The sequence below is a fragment of the Phaenicophaeus curvirostris genome, chromosome 1 (genome assembly GCF_032191515.1).
Source record: "Phaenicophaeus curvirostris isolate KB17595 chromosome 1, BPBGC_Pcur_1.0, whole genome shotgun sequence".
In the NCBI taxonomy this organism is placed as follows: domain Eukaryota; kingdom Metazoa; phylum Chordata; class Aves; order Cuculiformes; family Cuculidae; genus Phaenicophaeus; species Phaenicophaeus curvirostris.
This window is the reverse complement of record NC_091392.1, coordinates 181,254,322-181,277,766: the sequence shown is the minus strand read 5'-3', so window position 1 is coordinate 181,277,766 and position 23,445 is coordinate 181,254,322. Positions and strand designations below refer to the sequence as shown.

Here is a 23,445-nt window from a genome sequence, read left to right as displayed (position 1 = left end):
ACATGAGTCAGTCCACGCTAAGTAACACTGAGTATTATTGCTCTGCACAACAGAACTTCTTGTAAGTTTATTTGAAAAGTTGTATCTACACAGAAATACATTAAGAACATGAAAGTGAGACTGCTTCACTTCATAGTGAAGCTGCAAGGCATTCCCCAGGAAAAAGATTAATTTTGTGTATTTCCCTTTTTTAGGCTTTCCCTTATGGTTCAGAGAAGTTCACTTCCACAGCAAATCTCTTGCTATAGACTTTCCATGTTTTAGACTTGTGAGGGTTATCCAGCTCGTTCCTGGGAAGGTAGAGTCTGAAAGACAAGATTCAGTAGCATAATTTACTGCTTTTCCTTTTGGCCAGCCAAGGGAACTTCATGCCCAGCCATGTAATATTAAACATAACCCCAGATATTTAATTCAGACAGACATCAGCCATGTCTGTCTGCACCAGGCTTTAGATCTTAAGTAGTCTGAGAAATATACAATCAACCTGATGGGTTTGTGGGTGGTTTGGTTTTGGTGGTTTTTTTTTGTTATTGTTGTTTGGTTGGTTTTTGGTTTTGTTCTGTTTTTTTTTTTTTTTAAAGAGCCCCACAATGCAAGACTGTTAGAGTAAAATTAGCATTACCTTCAGCTCAAGGCCTCCCGATGGGATACAAGTGGCAGGATAAAACTGACCTTCTTAATAGCAAGGATTTGATTCAGCACTCAGTGAAGCTCATCAGGCACGTTCTCCACTTTTAACACTTAGCAAATTCATGTCTAGTTATCACTTAATAGTGCTTATCAACTTAATCAGATACAGAGACAGGAGCACTGCCTTAGCAGCTGTTTCACTTCTGATCAGATCTAGTCCACCCAAGGTCTTCCAGCATTCTCTGGGCAGAAAGGGGGACAGACCATAATAAATTGTGTGTTAGAGATGGTCTGGTGGGGGATCTTCCCTAGCCCTGGCTGAAACAAAACACTCGGGTGAAACCCATGAGATGGCACTGTTGCAGAGCTGCCCAGCAGCAGGCATACATTTCTCCTGCCTTGATTTATCGTGATGTCTGCACCTACATTGCAAGGTGCATTGCTGGCTCAGCATATTAAGTTTAGAGTTATGAACATACTTATGGCTGCCTCTCTACATGCTCTGATGGGATCAAATATTGTTTCCTTCCTATTCCAGCCACATAGAGAACAACAATGCTCATATGTCAAGTTCACTGTTCCTCTAAGTCTGTCATGTTTGGTAGAAGATACAGAACTCATGTCTGCATTTCTACAACACTGCCCTATTGAGAAAGACAATTCTAACTTTTGCTGGCTGGAGCTCTAAGAGGAGTTCTAGTGTCAAGAAGAACAAACCACATTGATCTCTATTTAACAAAAACATGAGAGGCAGTAAGTTAAAGAACATTTATTTGGGATCCCAAGAATAGGTACCTCTGACTCTAGTGTTAATGTTTGCCTGCTAATCCACTAAATGAGTTCCAGCCTCTCAGCCAGCTATGCTACAGAAGATGATAGAATTGCCTTAGGTTTGAATAGTTAGCATTACCTTTTTAAATTCAAGTTCATTAACAAAACTTAGAGTGCTGAAGAAAGAGTCCAATGGATGAAATTGATTAAAATAAAGAGCTCACATATATGTAAAACATTCTGCACAATATAAGCATGTGCCAACTGCCCGCTCGCAAGTTACAATGGAGAGTCAGAGACCTGCACCCGAAGAGAAGCTAAGCCAGGCTTGATCAGCCAGCTGCCTCAGCTTTCAGTACTATGTTTACAAACTTTCAGCTCTTTCCAGATACTAGAAGTTAGGATCTGAACGCAGTCACTATGGTCACTTACCTGTTATTTTCAATGAAGGAAGTGTTGAACCAGAAGAAGAAAGGGCAGTTATCGTAGCCTTTGGGGAGATCCTAAACACAAAGACCTTGTTTAAGAACCCCATTCGACAATGCGACTCAGATTTTGCAGAGCAAGAATACCAATCTGTCCTCAGTGTTTTGGTTTACAAAGCTACAGTGCCAGAGTCAGTACACTTGAGCCCAATATCAAACCCAGATCACCATTTTCACTGAAGTTATTTCAGAACTAGGTCACTCAAACTGAACACAATAAGGTAAGAGACTCATCTTAGAAGCAGCAGGTACTCAAGTCTTGGTTGTACCATATGAAAAGCCAGATGCCTCCCCAGCCTTGCAGGCTGATGTAGCAACATTTGCTGTATCACTCACTGCACTGGGGTGAAAAAAAAAAAGCTGCTACAGTAGGGCCACTGCAGGGGGGAACAGATTCTGCCTCACACAGCACAGCCAGCCCAGCTGCAGTTTGTGCTGCAGCCTTTCCTCATGTCAGGTGTAGGTTTCCATGTGTTGTGACATCTGCTAGCAACAGCCTTGGCTGCAGTGACCACAATATTGGAGTTTCAGATCATGCCAACACTAATGTCTTCATAAGTGATCTGGTTAATGGGATCAAGCGTATCCTAATAATATCAAATTGAGTGGGAAGTGGAGATTCCCTTCAGAAGGGAGAGCCACCTTGCAGGAAGACTTGGATAGGCTGAAAGGGTGGGATAACAAAAACCTGATGAAGTTCAAGGCCAGGTTAGATGGGGCCTTGGGCAGCCTGATCTAGTGGGACATGTCCCTGCCCATCACGAGGGGGCTGGAACTAGATGATCTTTAAGGACCCTTCCAACCCTAACTATTCTATGATTCAAAGGCAAATGTAAGGTCTTGCGCCTGCAAAAACATAATCCAGGAGTGCAGCACAGGCTGTGATCCTTCTGTGGAAAGGGACCCAGAAGTCTTGGCGGACAAGCTCCTTATAAGCAACAGTGTGCTGCTGTAGCAAATAAAACCAACAGGATACTGGGTTGTGTCAGCAAGGGCATCACCAGCAGAGATGAAGCCATTATCCCACTGTACTCAGCACTTTCAGGCCACATCTGGAATACTGCTTTTCATTTTGGTCCCAGCTACAAAACAAGACAGCAAGACAGGGACAGTATGAAGAAGGTCCAGAGAAGGGCTACAAATATGATCAAAAGCCTGGGAAACCTGCCGTATGAGGAAAGGCTGAGAGAATTTGGTCTGTTCAGCCTTGAAATAACAAGGCTAGGGGAAACCTTATCACCATGTTCCAGTACTTAAAGGATGGCTACAAAGAAGTTGGAGACCCTATTTTTACAAGGAGTCACATGGAAAAGACAAGGAATAATGGATACAAGTTGCTCCTAGGGAGATTTCAATTGGACAGAAGAGTAAAGTTCTTCACAACTGAAACAATCAGCCATTGGAATAATCTCCCCAGGGAAGTGGTAGATTCCCCAACACTGGACACAATTAAGATTCAGCTGGATGGTGCCATCTTGTCCAGACCATATGCTTTTGCCAAGAAAGGTTGGCCCAGATGATCATTGAGGTCCCTTCCAACCTAGTATTCTCTGCTGTTATACTTACAGAACATGACTCAAATCTGACTTTCACATCACCACTTATAACCGGGCTGTCTTCCAAACCAATGACTACAGAGTCACTTTCAGAATCAAAGAAGAGCTGAGTAAGAAAATAAAATATTAATTTAATGAAAAGTTGCTGCAGAAACAAGGGACCAATTCATTACACTACTGAGCTACTCATTCATGGTATACAAATACAATAGCAGTGCTAGCATAACAGCCAATAATATAAGCTACGCAGGTCAGAGTGAGCCATTTAATTAACTTCTCTAGAAGTCTTTCACTATCTTACCACTACATTTCCTATGTTTCAGCAAACTTTTTTCATCCTCTCAGGACTTACAGCATCCTTTTAGTTAGGTAGTATTAAGTCCAGTATCCAACTTCTACAGGAATTCACTTCTGACCCGTAAGTCAGCTTTCATCTTCTGTGACTCAACTGACACGATTTCCTAGTACTCTCACCTTGCAGTTTCCTTGACTGGCACATACACATTCTAGTACAACTTGCTTCCTCACTATTATCTGCACCCTCAAATCGGTTCCATTGCCTTTCCCGACACCTAGGAAGAAAGGGTTGCATTATACCAGAGAACATGCATTATCTGGAAACACAAGTGGTCACAAAACCCAAGAGCAGTTCAGTTTAAAAGCACCTTCTTTCTAGAATGCCTTGCAATAGGCTTTAGGGAACTCAAATTCTAAAGATAGCTCAAAATTCACTGTTTAAAAGCTGTATTTTAAAGTAGCAGTGAATCCTACTAGTTAAGTATGAATGGGCTAATGTACGGCCTAGTTCCAGTGACTGAACAAGGACAGCAGTTTGAAGTCCCCTAGAATAGTAGTGCTGAATTTTCAGGCTTTTATCAAGATTTCCAGTACATGCGTAGAGAAACTAGTGTGTATATCAAGCTGAGAAACATTAGTGGATCCAGTTCCACATGTGGAGTTAATCTCACTTGAAAAGCAACTCCCCTACCAAAACGGAATAGGTTGTACATGAGCTAACATTTGACTAGACACCCAGAAAGTAACAGAACGCAATGGAGTAATTGCATTCCAAAACTGTCTTTATTGTATTTTAACTGTACCATTTGAATTCTCTGTTTCCTAGAAGTCTACATTCCTACCACAGGTTTAGCAAGAGAGACAGTAGAGATGAGCTGCCTGTAGTGGGAAACCATTACCAGATAGAGGAATGCCCAAAATCAAGAGTTCTTACCATGTATAGAGTGGATTTTGAGGTTTTTAATTTTGAGTTGTCTCTCTGGTGGGAGTTTCAAGTTATACTTGTTTTTCAGGATCTCGTAATACCCAACATACCTACTCTGTAATGCAAAAAACTCAAATACGTTATGCAGTTTCTATACAGACTAATTCTAGGCAGAAGTAGGATTAAATAGATCTTCTGCTCCAAATTCTTACCTCTAAGTCCAAAGCTAATAAGAAAGTAGCCATATGTTCTCCTTCCCCTCTCCAGTTCAATCAATCCTCTAGACAAATTCAAGATCTACACTTTTAAGTAGAATTTAAGCTTCATGCTCTGAGAGGAATTCTGTACTTTCTAGTTCAGGAAGAAGTGAGGAGCTTTTACATTGTAACCACAAGGGGCAAAATGCTTAACTGTACAAGGTACTTTCATTTTAAAGACGCACATTCTGAAGGACAGCTATACTTTCATTCTATCTTATACCAGCAACTACAAGTACCTCCATCACCAACTTCGTCTCACACTTCTGAATCACACAGCACAGTGAATCAAGACGAACAAAGCTCCAAGCTGTGGTCTGAGCCAATAACTTAAGTATCTCCTTGTGAGTGCAGCCTCTAGAGGATGCATTCCTCCACCCAGACACATCAGTGCCATAGCCATTCCCCAGGCCAGGATGCTTTCATGCATCCTTGATGGACAGCTCAATTGTCTTACGTGGTCATGTTCCTATGACGGTGCCCAGAGAGGCTGTAGAGTCCCCATCTGTAGAGATATTCTAGATCTGATTGGACTCAGCCCTAGACAACCTGCTCCAGCTCACCCTACTTGAACAATGGGTTGGACTGAAGTGTCTCCTAATCTCAACAATTCTGTTATCTTAACTACTGTAACTCAGATTTCACGATATTACACAGAGAAAGGCATAAGGAATGCGCTTAAACAGGGAGCAGAGGAAAACGCAGTGCGACCCCACCAGCTGATAGTCTTCCAACCCTTAAAGTAAGAGTACAGAAAGTTCAGGAGTTAAGCATTTAATAGTAACCTACATCTCTGAAACAAGGCAGGGGAGGTGGGAGAGCATAAGTGCTCACAAGGCTACTGTTTGGCTACTTACTGTTACTGGACATGCTCAAGCCTACCTGGGATGGAGTTTCAACTCCTTGAAACTTGGTACTTGTGCTTCTATCAGTTCTTCTCTCCCCAAAGTAGTCCAAACTTTCCTATGTAGGAAGGTTATTTCAAGGGTTAGGATATTCATCCCACTATCATTCCCTTTTCTGAATAATGGACAGCAAATTAGAATTACACTAGCCAATTCCAATAACAGTATGCAAGTGAAAATACTCAATACTTGTTTTGGCACCTTCTAAAGGAGGCTTTTAACTAGAAGAAGTCAGAATTAGGAAGAAGTCAGATTATTAGGAAGTCAGAAACATTAAGTTTATCATCTCTGAAAGAGTGAAAAAGGAGAACACTACATTTTTTGAATAAGTGGTTTAGACCCATCTACTCAAGTGGTCTGTGGTAGATCAAGATGAACATTCACTCAGGTCTTCACAAATCAAACTCAGACCCAAGGGATTAAAAGGATACACGGCCTGCCCAGACTGCCTTGAGTGAACCTTGTGCAACCCAGGTTTCCAGACTGATCTATCAGACCTGGGATACTAAACCAGCACATGCATCTGTCCTGGCTGGGACTTGGTCATTGTTCTCCTTTTCCCAAGAACAGCTTCTTCCTGTTAGCTGGTAAGCTGGCAGTCAAGACAAGAAAGCTCTTGATGCCTCGCGCTACTTGGAGAGAGACCAGGGAAAAGAATTGCTAAAGACCTCTTAAAAGGCAGTGACACCATGTCTAGAAGAGCACACTCAGAAGCTGTTGCCCAAGATCCTAAGTCTAGTATGCCTCCAAAAAAACAAGAGTGCTTCAGAGCTGGCAGCCTGTTAAATTACATTTTCCCAGTTCTTCCTTACAAAGGACAGTCTTCATCAGAAAGGAATTTATAGTAGCAAGATTTAAAACCACTTTTTTTTTTAAAGAAACACTGTTCACCGTATCCTTTTTTCCAGTACAAACTTTCTTCAGAGTATTAGTGCATTTCACCAATTAAATAGATTCTAAAGGGACATTTTGAATACTAGAAGAATCAAAAAAACCACCAGTTTTTACCTTTGCACTCTCGAACTGGTCGCTGTCTATCAGCCAGGTACAGATCATCGTTCCAGTCCTACCTGTATTAGAAGTAAGAGACGGGTTGTTCTACAGGAGTTCAAAGGTATTTGGGATTATTTTTGTGAAGACGAAGTTATAACTTTTGAAATAGAAGAGATAACAGGATAAAAGTGATATTAGTCAACTGCCTGTATTAAAGAATGAGCTAAAGATAGGATACTGCACTATTTGTTAACTTGCTCCTTGAAAGCAGTCCTCACATTTCTTTGTGGTATTCCTAGAGATACCCAAGAAGCTGACCAGTATCTGCATACTCTGGGTAGCTGGGGATAGAGTCTAGTACAGACTACTAAATTAGGATAAAGACTGTTGCTTGCAGTGTTCCAAGTCTCAAGAGCTGCTACTCTGCTCCAGCTTTTACCTCAACCCTACTAAGAAGGCATCAAGACTGCTGGCACAAAGACTCCAATATAGTCTGTTGTCAACGTAAAATCTCAGAGGCCAGATCACCCACCCCTCTCCACACTCGTTCTTCAAGCTGGTTTTGGCCCATAGGTAGTCTCAATGTTCAGTTTTGCGAAACCTTTTAAGCTATGGTTCCAAGCTGGTTACTTTATGCTAAGTAACCACCTGGTTTAAGCCAAGTATTTGCAATAGTAACAGCAGGTGGCTAAAGACAAAGTAAAATTTTGCATGGAAATATGGCTTATCTGGACAGCTATTTAAGTATTTCAACAGCGCTCTCACTGCTACAGGTTGCAGGCAGCACCTGCAGGTGAGCTCACATGCAGTATCTTTAACTAGCCTGTTGTCTGTTCCTTTAAGACTACATTGTACTCTATCACATACTTTGTCTGTCTTGAGTTAAGGTCCAACAGTACCTGTTCCACCCCCTCCCAAGAAATTAAAACACTTATGATATACTACAACACAGGATATTCAGTATGGGTGTCTGGCTGCTAGGGAGCCAAAGCATCAGCTTAACACTTAGAGTTGCAGTTTCAGTACCCTACAGCCTCTTCTGGGGCACTGCTGTCCCAGCAGTGAGGACAAATTACTGAAGACCATTTTAAGAGACAGATTCCAGCTTAAATTAAGCAGCAATTCAGGCTACCTAGAAATGGGGTTGTGTAATACTAAACACACAGTAGCTGCTAGTCATCAGTGTCTGCAGAATTTGTCCAGTTACATTCCAAACTCATCTCATGCTATGGCTTAAGGCTGTACTTACCTCAAAGAAGCCATGATAAGAATAATATGTAGTTTGTAGAATACACAGATCACACACAAAAAGTCCTACCTTTGCCTCCTTTACAGTGAATTGCTATGATGTTCTTCTCATCTTGACTCATCCATTCACGAACACTGGAAGTAAATTTCAGCATATCCCTAGATAAGGGGAAAATTAGTGGATCAATGCAAATGTTCACACAGAACCATCATGATGTACATACTTCTTGACAAGACTCACTGTAGTGCTGGGACATTGTGGTCATCAATAAAGATCCTTTCCACCCTGTAGTGAAAGTACTTGGGGTCATAGCCTTTTTCACCTACAAGGAAGGATCTAGAGTTATGCCAGGAAACGGAATAGATTTCCAACAAAGGAAGCTGCTTGTGACACAGCTGCTGGTCTGAGCATATACTACTGCTTAAAGAACAGTAGCAAAACTAGACAGATTAAAGCAGAAAAGATATGATGCAATCTGGCTAAAAACATGCTTGCTTAGCTTTAGTTTCACACATCTCACTTTAAAGCAAAAATTAATCTCTAGGTCCAGATGATCATTCTTATCCATAGGAGTTATTTAGGGATCTGAAAGTTAATGTTCTGACATACTGTCAGGGTCAACCACAGCAATGTCCACCTACAAAGCAGTAACAACCTACTAATATCACACTCTTCATGTGTTGACCCTTCATCTATCCCTCTGCTAGCTAAAGGTCAGTTTTACTTTTCTCAGGACTTCAGTATCAAGGCTTCTATAACACACTTCGTCTGCTTCCAGCACTGATGCCCTACTATCATGAAAGCAGAAATCACAGGATAGTTACTCCTGAAGTATTTTCCACTGTTTTAGCCACCTCTAAACCTCACACTTAAGTTTCATTAGAAAAGTCCCCCAATGTCACCCCACGTTTTAGCCTGGGTTTAGTTTTCCACTTCAGAAAGAGTTTTAGAACATTGAAGCAATTGTTCAGCATAAACAAGGAAGTCTTAAACTGCAAGCCATCCACCATCTCCTTTGCAAGCTTTGGTACAATACATTAGATATTCAAAGTCAATTGCCACATTCAGGAGAGAAGGTGGTCAGAGACTGCTGTGTACTTTTGGCAGACTTATAATTCTTGGATATCTGGTATTACTAGCATCATAGATGTCTTGAAACGATGTCTTTCTGTTTAGCAGTATTTCATTATAGTCAGCAGCTAAACATACTTACTGCAGAGATTGTAGACTTTATAGTGGTCTGCATGTTTTGTATCCAAAAATCTTGCAACTTCCTAAGCAATAACAAGAAATGAGTTCAGAGTAGTTAGCACTCTAGTCCTTATTCCCACTGTCACCTCATCTCCCACCCAGGTGAGTGGGGTCAGCAACTGCATTCATAAACAGCCCTTGGAGAGCAGGCCTTTCTAGCCCAATAGATCAGGTTCTTGCCTGAAATAGAAGTACTACTCCAATAATCTTCCCTTTTCTATGTTTCCACAGTATCAGGCAGCTAAAGGGCATCAATGCAGACCTTTTAAATGTCTTTACTTAAATGAATATACAGTTCTTATCACTCATAGTATTACTAGCCTGGGACAGAACTGAGTTGGTTCTCTGAAGCCAAGGTTCCCAAGGAACAGGAGCATCAGAGCACCAGCGCGTGCACACTGCAAGATACATCCCATTAAGCTTAGCTAACCGAGTACAACAAAAGCAGCGCAGCACAGTGCAGACCATTTAGTCATTCCAACCAGACAAGAAGCAGGACTAGGACTGACTTTACAATCCAGCCCACACATTAGTGGGAACTGAGAAGTGAAACTGCATTCAGAAATACTAACTTAATAGATGAAGGATTTTTACCTTTATGGGGTTCCTATAGAAAGACTGCTTCCCAGAAGATGGAAATGACATTGCAATAATGCGATCTGTGGAAAACACAGCGATGAAGCAACATGGGGAACCCTCCTCACATGTAGGAACTACATGATTGAGAGCAACATCATTATGCAACACCTTATTTCTGCCCTTATAATAAGAACCACCTACCAACTACTGAGAGGTTTTCTTCTGCATTTAGTACAGCTAGAACAGGAGAATAATGCTTCCTGAAGCATTAGCTACCATTGTGTCGGTCTCCACAGAATCACATGCAAAAATACTATGAGTTAGTCAACAGGTTTTCAGCTCCGATTCCCTTAGGCCTCAGGAGAATTTATGTCATTACACAGAGCGTGTACGACCTCTCTCCCAGAAAGCTAATCATTGAGAACAGTGTCAGAGTCAAGAATCCATATTTCAAAATCCCACAAAAAAGAAGTATGCCTGGTTTGACTTCATACTTAAGTTCCATTAATATAAAACATTGCTTGTATTTCACATCAAGCACTTATTAACTGGGTAACTAGAGCTAGCAGGATGTAACATGCTGCAAAGTGTCATTTGCTTCTACAAACCAGTAACATAAGTGAGATCCAGATCAAAGCCATCTTTCATATAACGCCTTTTGTTTTCAGAGACCTGCCATAAAAAAAAAGAGAACTAGTCATTTTTTTGGCGTTCCTTTAGAAGACAAGTGTTGCCTGTTACTAGGAAAAAAACAACCATCTAGGCTCTGAAGTTAAGTCATGAGCAGTTTGCTGTAGCAAAGTTCACAGCCTTAGCCAATGACATTTATTGGGTTAGCTTGATACAAAACTTTCACCCCAAAGTATCAAAGTCTATTGTAGTGGGAAGAATGCTGCAGATTCTTTGCAGGCTGCAGCATGTATCCATCATTGATATTTGAAAGTTTGGTGGCTGAAGGAAGGAAGAAAAAAGTTAAGGGAGGCATAACCAATACTGCTCATTCCTGAGCAAGAGGACATGCTTGAAGCTTGAAGGACCACTTTAGTGCCCCTGATGAAAATAAGGGGCATTTACAACAGACAGGACTTCAATAGATAGGTTGTTCTAGTTTTCATGTTAAATAAGCAGCAAAAGCATGAAAATTCCTATCCTCCCCCTATGTGACAGAAAACAGTCACACAGCAAATAGTTCCACACAAACTAGAAATTACCAATTGAGACACATGGTGGTGGTGCAATCACTTTGATATGCTGGCTTTCCAGGTCAAGTTGCTGCTTACTAGAGCAAAGTTAAGAATTATTAGCTATACTGAAGCTGGAGGCGAAGCTCCAGTACCCTGTCAGGGATACTGAACAGACATGCTGCTTAGGCAATACTATCAGTTGCAGACCACGTAGGCAGCAAGTTAACTATAAGCCAGCAGTTTTCCCTCATGGCCAAGACAGCCAATGCTATCCAGTGGTGCCTTAAGAAGCACATCAAGAGAGATTATCATCATCCATCCATCCGTCCCACCTCCACCTGCCCTGGTGAGGCCCCATCTGCAGCACTGTGTCCAGCTCTGGGCTTCCCAGTTCAAGAAAGACATGGAACTAGTGGAGACAGTCCAGCAGAGGAATTGGCCACAGAGCTGATTGGAGGAGAGCATCTCGCTTTGAGGAAAGGCTGAGAGACCTGCATCTGTTTATCCTGGAGAAGACCAAGAAGGGATCTTATCAATGCTTATAAGTATCTAAAGGATGGGTGACAAGAGGATGATGCCAAATTCTTTTCAGTGGTGCCTAGCGACAAGAACAAGGGGCAATGAGTACAAACTGGAATACAGGAAGTTCCACCTGAACATGAGATAAAACCACAGAATCACTAGGTTGGAAAAGACCCACTGGATCATTGAGTCCAACCATTCCCATCTATCACTAAACCATGCTCAGCACCTCATCCACCTGTGCCTTAAACACCTCCAGGGAAGGTGAATCAACCACCTCCCTGGGCAGCCTGTTTCAGCACCCAATGACCCTTTCCGTGAAATATTTCTTCCTAATGTCAAGCCCGAACCTCCCCTGGCGGAGCTTGAGGCCATTCCCTCTTGTCCTGTGCCCTGTCACTTGGGAGAAGAACCCAGCCCCCTCCTCTCCACAACCTCCTTTCAGGTCAATAAGGTCTTCCCTCAGCCTCCTTTTCTCCAGGCTAAGCAACCCCAGTTTCCTCAGCCGCTCCTCATAAGGCCTGTTCTCCAGCCCCTTCACCAGATTCGTTGGTCTTCTCTGGACTCGCTCCAGAGCCTCAACATCCTTCTTGTAGTGAGGAGCCCAGAACTGAACACAGTATTTGAGGAGCGGTCTCACCAGTGCCGAGTACAGAGGGAGAATAATCTCCCTGGACCTGCTGGTCACGCTGTTTCTGATACAAGCCAAGATGCCACTGGTGGTCTTGGCCACCTGGGCACACTGCTGGCTCATGTTCAGTCGCTGTCAACCAACACACCCAGGTCCTTTTCCTCCAGGCAGCTTTCTAGCCAGACTTCTCCTAGTCTGTAGCACTGCATAGGGTTGTTGTGCCCCAAGTGCAGGACCCAGCATTATAATATTAAAATATCTTTACTGTGAGGGTGACAGAGTACTGGAACAGGCTGCTCAGACAAGTTGTAGAAGCTTCTCTAGAAATATTCAAAATCCACTTGGAGGCATTCCTGTTCAACCTGCTGTACTGGAGCCTACTGTAGCACGGGGCTGGACTGGATGATCTCCAGAGGGCCATTCCAACCCTGACTACTCAGCAATTCTGTTGCAACAGGCTGTGGGCAGTCTAGTTGTTCACCAGGCTGCCTGGAAACAGAGGTAGAAATGGAAATAGTAATAGTAGCCTAAATTCATTAAGAGCCAACTTACCATTCTCCTGGTCACCACTTCCAGTTGCTCCTTTTGCGAAGCCAGGCGAAATATTCTTATTAAGATGACAATTCTCAGAACTCGGAGGAAAGTAACCATTCTAGACGAGAGTCAGATTCACCATGAAAGAAAATGAACACAAACTCAGATACAAAGCTTAAAGCTATTTAAAAGCCATTTCAGAGACAGTTTAAAAAAGCTTTGTTTCATATACTGAAATGGGACTTCTCAGGCTGATTTTGGATAAAGAATACTATGCTTGAATAATATCATTGTTTTATTGAGTATTTTTTGGAAGTACACATACTGAACAGCAAATAGAACTAGGAAACCCCCTACTTACTCAAACAGGCTTTCACATGCATCTCTGCCTAGCAAGCAACAGATTCCCTTAATAGTACCTATGTTTTTATCCCCAAATACTTGTTCCCTGAAGCTTGTTCTCAAGTATACGTTTGAATGTAAGTAGTCATGTGAAAAAACAGCTGAAACAATTAGTTAATCAAGGCATGATGTATCCAGACTAAGAAACCTGAGATCAGATTAGTATAAACTGTGTTTAATCATTCAGCAACTGGAGCAGATTATTTGGTTTGAGGAACTTTGAACTTCTGTTGAACTTTGCAGCAGGCAAGATGCTTAGGTGAGTGGTTCTGCAAGAACAACTGAACAGAGGCAGTGACTTGCACATACCCTCAGGGACTAGAGCAAACTAACATTTGCTCCTTAAGGGAGGTATGCGAGCATATACTTTTAAGAAGCACATGCACTTATTTCAGGTTCCAACACACTTAGATGAGAATCCTGGTGAATACCTACAGCAACGGAAACAAACCTCCAGTTGAAGACAGTCTGCTTTCCACTGATGTAGAGCTTAAAGTCAGCAAGACAAGGTTGTCCTGGACACCTTGAGGAAAGTTTCAGGGGTGGGTGGGTAGGTGGCAGTGTGTGTGTGTGTGTGTGTGTGTGTGTGTGTCCCAGCTCCTTCCTAGTCCAGGATCATCCTGCTGTTTTAAAGGGTTATCTTGAAGCTAGCAGCCAAGGAGATGAACCTACACTGGTGTGAAGACTCCATAGTGCTTCTCCCCAGCCTGAATCACAACTGTGAGAAGCAGCTCTTCAAGATAAAAGCAGTTTGCATTCTGCCCTTTAGGAAGTTAGCCAGTTAAGCATTAGCTTCCAGACTGACACTCAGCTTTCATTCCTCAATGTCCTTCAGGTCGGACTTAGGAAATGGGCAACTCATCCCAATACACTTCCAACTAGACTGGATTAGAAGTAGAGACCACACCCCTTCACCAGGGCATGTTACCTCTATGGACTCATCAGTTTCACTTGTTAGATCTATGCTATCATCCACATAAAAGCTGCTCACATTCTAACTATTCTGGGATGCATCAGGTGCTCTGCTTGCTTCTTGAGGAAAGGCTATGAGGAAAGAAAAGTGATAGGTAGTCTACTGAGAGTTAGACTGTGTGGACACTACTGGAGTGTTAGATGGTAAGATAATCTTCTCTTGAGATTTGATCAAGTCCAAGATACCATATAATGCCAGGCAGTAATATTTTGGTGAGATCACAACTAAAGAGCCCTTAACAAAAAGAAGCCTTACACAAGGCCTCAAGATTTGCATGGTCGAGACAGTAGGCTCCAGCTGTGTATCCCTTAAGAGCATCAGGGAGAACTCACGTGAGCCAAAAGCCTATTCTAAATCCCCATTAACTTTAGCAAGTCAGAATACAAGGAACTTGCACACACCAATCTACAACAGGATGGGTCAAAGCAGGATCAGGCCTACTACTAACATAGCCTAGTAAAGATAGCAGTGCAGATTACCCTGTCACAGTGCTATTTCCCCTACCTTCACCTGGATGCTGCCATAAGATGAAAGCTGCTTTAGAAAAAACATGACCAGAGAGATGGAAAGTAATCATTAAATTCAGATTAATGTTTAAAAAGACCTAGCAGGAAATAGCCTTTTGTGATTCTGAAGCTGAAAAAGCTATTCCTTTGACAGCTTTACTTTTTGAAACCCGAGTTCAGCTGTCATTTGAAGAGACTACTGGCATTCGCACAGATTTGTCCAGCTCTGGATTCTTCCATAACTAGCCTTTGAGTTAGTTTCTTCTAGAAGAATGTTTCCCCTCTTATTCCTCGTAGCCAGCTAAATTGTGGGGGTGATTTTTGTGGTTGGTTGGGGTTTGGGGTGTTTTGTGTTGTTTTTTTTTTAAAAAAAAAAGAACTCAACTTTTTTCTCTGGTGGATACAAGCAAGTTTGACTAATTCAAACCTAGTGCAGATAAACTAATCTTATAGTTCCACCTTCATCAGAAATGGATTCTCTCATAGGTTATCACCTAATCAAGCTACTGAACTCAAATGGAAATATGCATAAATTAATTCAAGTCATGTTTCCCCTCCTCAGGGCACATCTGAAAAATCCAACATATGTTACCCATGGGGCTTTTGGGAAAGTAAGGTGGCAGAAAAAATAGCATGGCACATCTTTACTATTTCAAGATCCATTAAGTGAAGATCCTCCCTCAGTTGTCTGTTCCATTTGCTATTATAATCCAACTCATCCTTCTGACCTTCTTCAGATTCTTCTCTCTCAGGGCCACTGCACACCTTCCCCCCAAAAATGCTCAAGTCAGAGAACGACAAAATTGTTTAGGCTGGAAAAGACCTTTAAGATCATCAAGTCCAACTTTAAACACAACACTGCCAAGTCCACCACTAAATCATGTCCTTAAGTGCCACATCTACACATCTTTTAAATACCTCCAGTGATGGTGACACCACCACATCCCTGGGCAACCTGTTTCAATGTTCAATAACCCTTTCAGTGAAGAAATGTTTCCGAATATCTAATTAAGACCTTCCCTGGAACAACTTGTGGCCATTTCCTCTAATCCGATCAATTGTTACTTGGGAGAAGAGACCAACAACTGCCTCACCACAACCACCTTTCAGGTAGTTGTAAAGAGCACTGAGGTCTCCCCTAGGAACATTTGACAACCTCACTATTCACTTTTCATTACCCCCAACTGATATATTCAGATCATCTCTGCCTTCAAAATAGGGACAGTTTACAGTATAACCATAGACCGAAGTTAGACATCTCCGTCCTCCATTAGTCTATGCCATGAAATTCTACCACAGCTGCATTTGTAAGCTGGTACACACACATTTAGCTTAGAGGCGTCCAGAAAAATTCTTACAAGACTCCCAGGAAACAAGAACTTACATTTAACAGCTACCATACCTTGGTAGCTGATCTATTGCTGCAAAGTCTGAGAAGCAGTACGTCACGTTGATTAACAGAGTGCCCACCACTATGAACGCATCCAAAATATTCAGTTTGGACCGGAAATAGTTACTGAAGCTGAAACAAAGGAGACAGTTTTAGACAGATGCCCATACGGATAGCAAGGATTGAAATATATCTTAAAGAAGAATCACCTCTACAGAACCATTGCTAGAGACAAGCTCTCCTGAAGCACTTTTTAACACTAAACACTGAGGACTCACTAAGAAAATATTACACCTGGTCTTCACACAAGTCACAGCAAAGCTGATGTAGTTCCCAACTGCTCACTTATACCAAAACCACTCCACAGGTTATTCTACAGGAGGGTAACAGCCAACATACACAGCTGAGAAAAGACGTGGGCATTGTCTACGACCAGAAAATCAGCCTACAGGGTATCAGTGCTCATAGTCCAAGCTTGGAGCGTTGCAGACTTGCCACACTGACTTAGCTTTTGGTCGTGTCTTACCCTTCAACAAACACCCTCAAGAGAACATCGACAAGGAAGAAGAGCGCTATTGCCAGGGAAACACCTTCAAGAATCTCTCTAACACCTCTCTTCTTCTCACCGATAGTCAGATCCACAATAAAGACTATAATGTCCACAATGATAAGCGCAACTCCAAATACTCTGCAAAAAGAAAAAAATTCAAGTCAACTCAAGAGGTCAGAATGATTTACTGACATTTGACTGAAGAGCACAAGCCCAGGTTTTTGTTTTCATCTGTTCCAGTGAGAGCATATTCTCTTATATACAGATTGAGGCCTGCTTGTACAAGCAGCTGAAGGATTCAAATTCCATTTCTGAAGTGATGCACAGAGTACATCCTCCATATGGAACTGTACATTTACTTCAGACTCAGCTGTAATTATCCATCTATAATTCCACAGCTGCCTAGAAGGGGTGCATAAAAAGCATACAAACATCAGTGCAGCCTTCCACCCTATTCCCTTTCCCTCCCACTCATGACTTAGTTATTTTTAAAGGACTACACTGTCTTGAACCATTTTTCTTGTTTCAGCACCTAGACTACGTGTAACTGTTGCTCAAAGGCTGCCACAGCCTGGAGTAAGCCGTTGAAGAGCCTTTATCCAAGTCAACAGCACGTACAGCTCTGAATTCTAGGTCTCCTTAGAGAATGCAGTCATATCCATTTCAGACTTCTTCCCCAATTGAAGCATTTTTCTCAAATCACCCTTTCCTGAAGGTGGTCAGAGATTCAGTACTTTCCAGTCAGAGCAGGCTGGAGCCACTATTGTTCAATGAACTCTCTAGACTCTCCCACCAGAAATAAGGACTTTTTCTTCTATCCTGGCCACATAATTACAAGCATGACCTTTTACCTGAATCCAAAGGACATCACAAATGGGGAAATTTTTCTCCTGAATGCACTGCAAGAGAAGAGAACTGGCATGAGGACAAGTGACATTTTGCTACTGATACTAGCCACAAGAGCACCATTACATTCTTTTATCCACACTCTTTTGGTTTTGGAATTATGTATAGTAGTGATTTCTTTAAAAGGAGATTATTCAGTTGCATTCACGAAGTATATGGGTTAAGATAGCACTTGAAAGCAATACTTTGACCACTTGTTGTAACATGCATTAAACAGCTACAGATCCTAAAAGCACAGCATTATGTACTTCTGCATAACACTATTCAGCACCACAATTCCAGTGACAACAGAAGTCTGGCTTAATGCCCAGTTATAAGCTTTAAGAAGTGGCATTATATCGAAGTTATTGGTCAAGAGGAAGATTAAAGAATAAACATATCTTAAGGTATCTTGTTCAAAATATTAACTTATTATATCAAAGAATTTTTTCTGTGCCTGGAAAAAGCTGCACTTGTTAATAGCTCCATTACTGCCTCTATGCTTTTGGAATAGAGCAAGGCAAATCCCTCTTCTACCTTTAAAAGGAAATAGCGGTTTGGCTTCAAGACTCAAATGCCTTTTAAGAAAGTTACTGAAGCTCAGTTCTTCCAATTGCAAGAGTTACCTCCAGCCCTAGCAAGGTTCCAGCTCCTGTTTTCAGCAATGGAAGATTATTTGTTGCCTCTCCAGTAAGCTTTAAGCCTTCTGGTTTAAAGCCAGGCCTTTGTGTAACTACCTCACTAGCTGAAAGTCTTTAGGCTATACCAGAAACTAAGGTAGAAGCAATTACCTGCAAACCTCAAGTTCTGACAGTTTGCAAAACAGATTGCCAATCTGTTAAGTAATCTTGGAACTACTTAACTATTGCAAGGACCCACTCTCTTCTTTGACGCATAAAAGAAAACACTTTCTCCAAGCATATCACCAACAGTAGTACCTACCAAAGGTTCTGACACACTGACAAAATGCATGTCAGAATAAATTCCTTTTGTATTGTTGATATATCTACCCTATGTTTTCTGTTATATACAGTTCCTACACTTCACCTTCCCACCACCATTACAGACAGTCTTTGCCAACTCAATAATGCATATTGCACCCCAGTGATCCTGTCTGAGCTACTTGTTTCCTCTCGAGCAACTCGAGCATTGCATTTCACTTGGTGCATATCCTTAACACATCAATATCTCAATTTAAGAGAAGGCTAGATTATGTTTGAAGTGATGAGGAAGCATCTTGCTGTGCTTACTGAATCAAGCCATGCGTCTCATTATTAGGTTCATACTTTGAACTACGGAACAAGGTCAAACCAAACATCTGCACCCTTAAGCAAGAAGGAGGTACTCATGTTGTAGTACCAATTTTTCCCATGGAAGTCAATGATATAATAGTAGGTCTCATTTCAAAGCCAGATGACCATATAGGGGGCTCTCCTTGCATTTATGAATGTCTAATCTAAGGGAGCACTTCAATCATTATATTAACAGTTTGTTGGTCTACGTCGCTGTGCAGTCAACTGCACAATGCAAGTACAAGAGGTACACCAAGCCTTTAGTCTCCACAGTCTAAGAACAAGTACCTTTATTAGGTGCCCTAAAGACCAAACTACATACCACTTGAGTTTGGCCTGCCAACTTCTTATGTCAGTTGAAAAGAACATGGCACATTTTTTCCATATACTTAGCTTAAAGCATTTGGGAAATGCATTTGTAAACGCCAGCTTTTGAATCCCAGAAAGACACATTGTCACATAGGAGAACTGAGATAACAGACTTAATTTTATTGTTCTTGAGCTGCAGGAACAAAGGAAAACTACTGATGATCTACTCGTCACTGACTTGACTAAGTATGCTAGAAAAGTTAGTAATCTGGTGACAAGAGCTACACACTGTTAGAAAAGAACCACTTCAAGAATGGAGAATCACTAGCAAGTCTGACAGTTTAGCTTAGATGAGAGCATGATGCTTATCATTTGCCCCCAACACTCCTTCACCTCATTTTCTCATCAGCATTTGCTTTTCTGTACTCTCCCAAACTCATTCCTTTGGGAAAACTTAATCAATACAGTCTGTGCCACCAATTCTCCATAATATGACGGACTTGTAGCTAGTTCTGGGGTTGCGCTTTCACCTCTAGAGGCATTAAAGAAGCTTCCTGAACTTACTTGTCTTTGTTATGTACTAGAACAAATGCTGGTATCTAGTGATCTGCTGGGCTTATCTCTACTTCAGCAAGCTATCTGCCTTCTCATTTTGGCTCAAGTTTCCACTTTTGGGGGTAATCAAGCCATTATGTATATCATTAGCTTACTCAGAACAGCTGTCTGGTTCGTTATCCTCATCACAACCATCATCAATCTTTATTGTGGGCTCTTCTGCTGTTGGAGAGCTGGCAAAGAAATAACACAAGTCAATAGTGATACAGATGTCAGCTTTATACATCCCTACCCTCCCTTGTTCCAGGGATTAGAACATTAACTGTCATCTGAGCAGCAAGCAGCAGCAGCCTGCATCAGAGCACAGGCATAGTACAAGGGAAAGAAACACTTCCCACATGTTGGCACAGCAGAACCCCTTGGCTTGTGCTGACCTAGTTCCTGTTAGCAATCTATCTCTCAAAAGTTTCTCTTTTTGGGGAGAAAGGGAACAGATGTGTTCAGCAATAGGATAAGGGGCTTCAAAGTAGGGCAACCAAGAACCCACTGGGGACATAACAGTCCAGACCAGACCCTGTAAGTGTTGGATAGATGCATATGCAAAATTGCTTCACAGAGTCCAAAGGACATCAATGTTATTACAGTGAACTACTTGTTCAGAGCAGTAATATTTTCACCAGGAAAAGCCCTAGCACAGAGATGTTTTTGTGCAGAGCAGGATACCAGACCGGAAATGGGAAGACCAAAGCAGCAGCAGCTGAGCTAGTGCTAGAACAGCATTTTCGGAAGGCAGTGGCTGCTTGCCATAACTTCCTTAAAAGGGTCTCTTTAGAGCAAGTTTCTGTTCAGCCACCTGAAAGTCGCATGATAACTTCAGAGAAAATAAAGAGCAACTTCCAAATCCAGAAGTCTCTAATTCAGCCTTCTCCACAGAAATACTGTGCTGGAGGTGTCTGCCTCTGCCATCATTGCTTCTTGGGAAGGAGCAACTACATAAACATGTTCAATACTGAGGCTTCAATGCTGTTCTGAGGCAATTTAGCAGGTTTGAAGCATTAGTGTAACAACTCGGAGAACACCAGTATTCTCCAACCTCCAGATGCACCAGCACTGCTTCTACAGCGTGGGTTAACTCCCTTTTAAACAAAAAGTTTAATGATGCATTTCCTACACTGTCAGCAACCAGTACTGATGGTTCATCGCCTGTACTTTGTTCCTAGAACTGAAGCAAAGCTCTGGTGATGTATGGGCATTCAGCTTTGCTTCCCAGTTGTTCCTATGGGATATTCACTTAGGAATTTCCACTCAACGTACAGCTGAAATGCTTCACTCATTAAAGGAAGTTGCTGCTGCTACTGCAATTTTTCTGCAGGTCACTTGCTTATACTTGAAGACACATGAAGCACACCAAATGCCACTTTCTTATCCTCTACTGATTACAATAAGCCAAAAAAAGAATGGGCAACAGTGGTGTTTTGTGTTAGAAAGCCAATATTTAACAAAAAAATAGAAGCCAAGTCCGAGTATTTTGTTTCCACTGTACTTTCACACAAAACTCCGTTGTAGATAATTCTTTCCTCGGAGGGAGTTTGTTTTGCTGAGCACTCGATATCTACTTGTTGTGCAAGCTGGAACAAGGTCTCTGCCACAAGCTACTACATCTAGTCTTGAACTGCTGGGGTGGAAGAAAGGAAAACAAGGATATTCTAGAAGAACTTATTTCCTCCCCCACACATTCCTCATACAGAACATGCACTTTTCTGACTGCTTACAACTAAAGAGAACTTCACACCTGAGACTTTTAGGGAGAGCAGAGCAAAAGTATCTTTTTCTACAGGTGATTTCGACAGTGTTTCTGAAGGCTAAGAGAGAGTAGGCTTCACTGCCATGAGCCTCTTATACCAGGGCTGGGTGCTCTGTATTTCTTAGTTAGCTATTTACCTGAAATTAGTCAATCAACACTATTTCTCTCAAAGATTTCACTCCTCTCGGACGACAGCATTTTGGGGGGGGGAATACAAACACTATAATAATGACCGAGTGCTTTAAGTTTTTCTGTCATATTTAAAGCATCAAGAAACTCCAGACAGAGGACCACAATTTCAATCCCAAAGCCACACACCGGTGTAGTTCATTTCACTCACCCGGACTTCTCTGCCAGCTCTGCCCCTTGCTCGTACCTCACGGTTGTCATCTTGCCTGTTCTTGCTCTGCCGGCCCTGAGAGAAGGAAAAGAAGTTAGAGAGATCAGCGCAACAAACAGCGAATCCCGGCATCCAGCAGCCTCACGGCCGGCAACACAGAATCGCAGAATGGTTTGGGTTGGAAGGGACCTTCAGGGGCAGCTGGTTCCAACCCAGACAGGCAGAATATAAGCCTAGTGATAGTCACAGAATCATAGAATCACCAGGTTGGAAAGGACCCACCGGATCATCGAGTCCAACCATTCCTATCAAACACTAAACCATATCCCTCAGCGCCTCACCCACCCGTGCCTTAAACACCTCCAGGGAAGGTGACTCAACCACCTCCCTGGGCAGCCTGTGCCAGTGCCCAATGGCCCTTTCCGTGAAAATTTTTTCCTAAAGTTCAGCCTGAACCTCCCCTGGCGGAGCTTGAGGCCATTCCCTCAGTCAGCCCCGCCACGAAAGATTTTCGATCAGACCTAGGATGCCGGAGAGCCAACAACCTCGAAACAGCACCGTTACCTCCCGGCAGACGGTCTCTCCCCGCTCGGGGGTCCCGCAGCCCCGGCCACAGGTGGCGGCGCGGCGGAGGCAGCCGGTCCCGCCCCGCGGCCGGGCGGAAAGTCGCGTTAAACTTCCTGAGGGCCGCTCGCCCGACCCCCCGCCTCCCCCCGGGCCGGGAGCCGCAGCCCCGCTCGCCCGCCGGGCCCAGCCAGAGCCGGCCCCGCGCCGGGACGCGGCTTGAACGGGGCTGCACCCGGACCGGGGATCGGGGGAGCGCGGTCCCCGCTGCCGCGGTGACGGGCAGCAGCGCCCCGAGCCCTCAACCCGCCCTCGGGCTTTGCTGCTGCGCTGGGGCTGCGAGGACGGTCAGAGGGGCTGCGAGGACGGTCAGAGGGGCTGCGAGGATGCTGAGGAGCTGCGAGGATTGTCAGAGGGGCTGCGAGGATGCTGAGGAGCTGCAAGGATGATGGGCTACGAGGATGGTCAGAGGGGCTGCGAGGATGCTGAGGGGCTGCGAGGATGGTCAGAGGGGCTGCGAGGATAATGAGGGGCTGCAAGGATGGTCAGAGGGGCTGCGAGGATAATGAGGGGCTACAAGGATGGTCAGAGGGGCTGCGAGGATGGTCAGAGGGGCTACAAGGATGGTCAGAGGGGCTGCGAGGATAATGAGGGGCTACAAGGATGGTCAGAGGGGCTGCGAGGATAATGAGGGACTGCGAGGATGGTCAGAGGGGCTACAAGGATGATGAGGGGCTATGAGGATGGTCAGAGGGGCTACAAGGATGATGAGGGGCTACGAGGACGGTCAGAGGGGCTGTAAGGATAATGAGGGGCTGCAAGGATGGTCAGAGGGGCTGCGAGGATAATGAGGGGCTGCAAGGATGGTCAGAGGGGCTGCGAGGATAATGAGGGGCTACAAGGATGGTCAGAGGGGCTGCAAGGATAATGAGGGGCTGCAAGGATGGTCAGAGGGGTTGTGAGGATAATGAGGGGCTGCAAGGATGGTTGGAGGGGCTGCGAGGATAATGAGGGACTACAAGGATGGTCAGAGGGGCTGGAGCACCTCTGCTCTGAGGACAAGCTGAGAGAGCTGGGGTTTTTCAGCCTGGAGAAGAGAAGGCTCC

General features: G+C 43.3%; 1 protein-coding gene across 2 annotated transcripts; it reads right to left on the bottom strand.

The window, feature by feature from the left end:
* Nucleotides 1-54: 54 nt before the first annotated feature.
* Nucleotides 55-22,421, bottom strand: LOC138734157 (phosphatidylinositol 3,4,5-trisphosphate 3-phosphatase TPTE2-like). 2 transcript variants are annotated; one of them, XM_069881738.1, is made up of 19 exons: nucleotides 22,340-22,421; nucleotides 21,776-21,850; nucleotides 19,787-19,864; nucleotides 17,442-17,489; nucleotides 16,567-16,728; nucleotides 16,053-16,172; nucleotides 12,788-12,887; nucleotides 10,507-10,570; nucleotides 9,914-9,978; nucleotides 9,282-9,342; nucleotides 8,309-8,390; nucleotides 8,138-8,226; nucleotides 6,835-6,896; nucleotides 5,804-5,884; nucleotides 4,674-4,779; nucleotides 3,917-4,014; nucleotides 3,453-3,548; nucleotides 1,834-1,904; nucleotides 55-305 (listed from the first exon to the last, which is right to left on the bottom strand). In XM_069881738.1, exons 2-19 carry the CDS (start codon nucleotides 21,823-21,825, stop codon nucleotides 203-205), a joined length of 1,536 nt encoding a protein of 511 aa, XP_069737839.1. In that variant the 5' UTR covers nucleotides 21,826-21,850; nucleotides 22,340-22,421; the 3' UTR covers nucleotides 55-202. The 2 variants fall into 2 exon arrangements, with proteins under 2 accessions (XP_069737839.1, XP_069737846.1); XM_069881745.1 differs by lacking the exon at nucleotides 22,340-22,421 and having other exon boundaries at nucleotides 17,442-17,505.
* Between the last annotated feature and the right edge of the window lie 1,024 nt (nucleotides 22,422-23,445).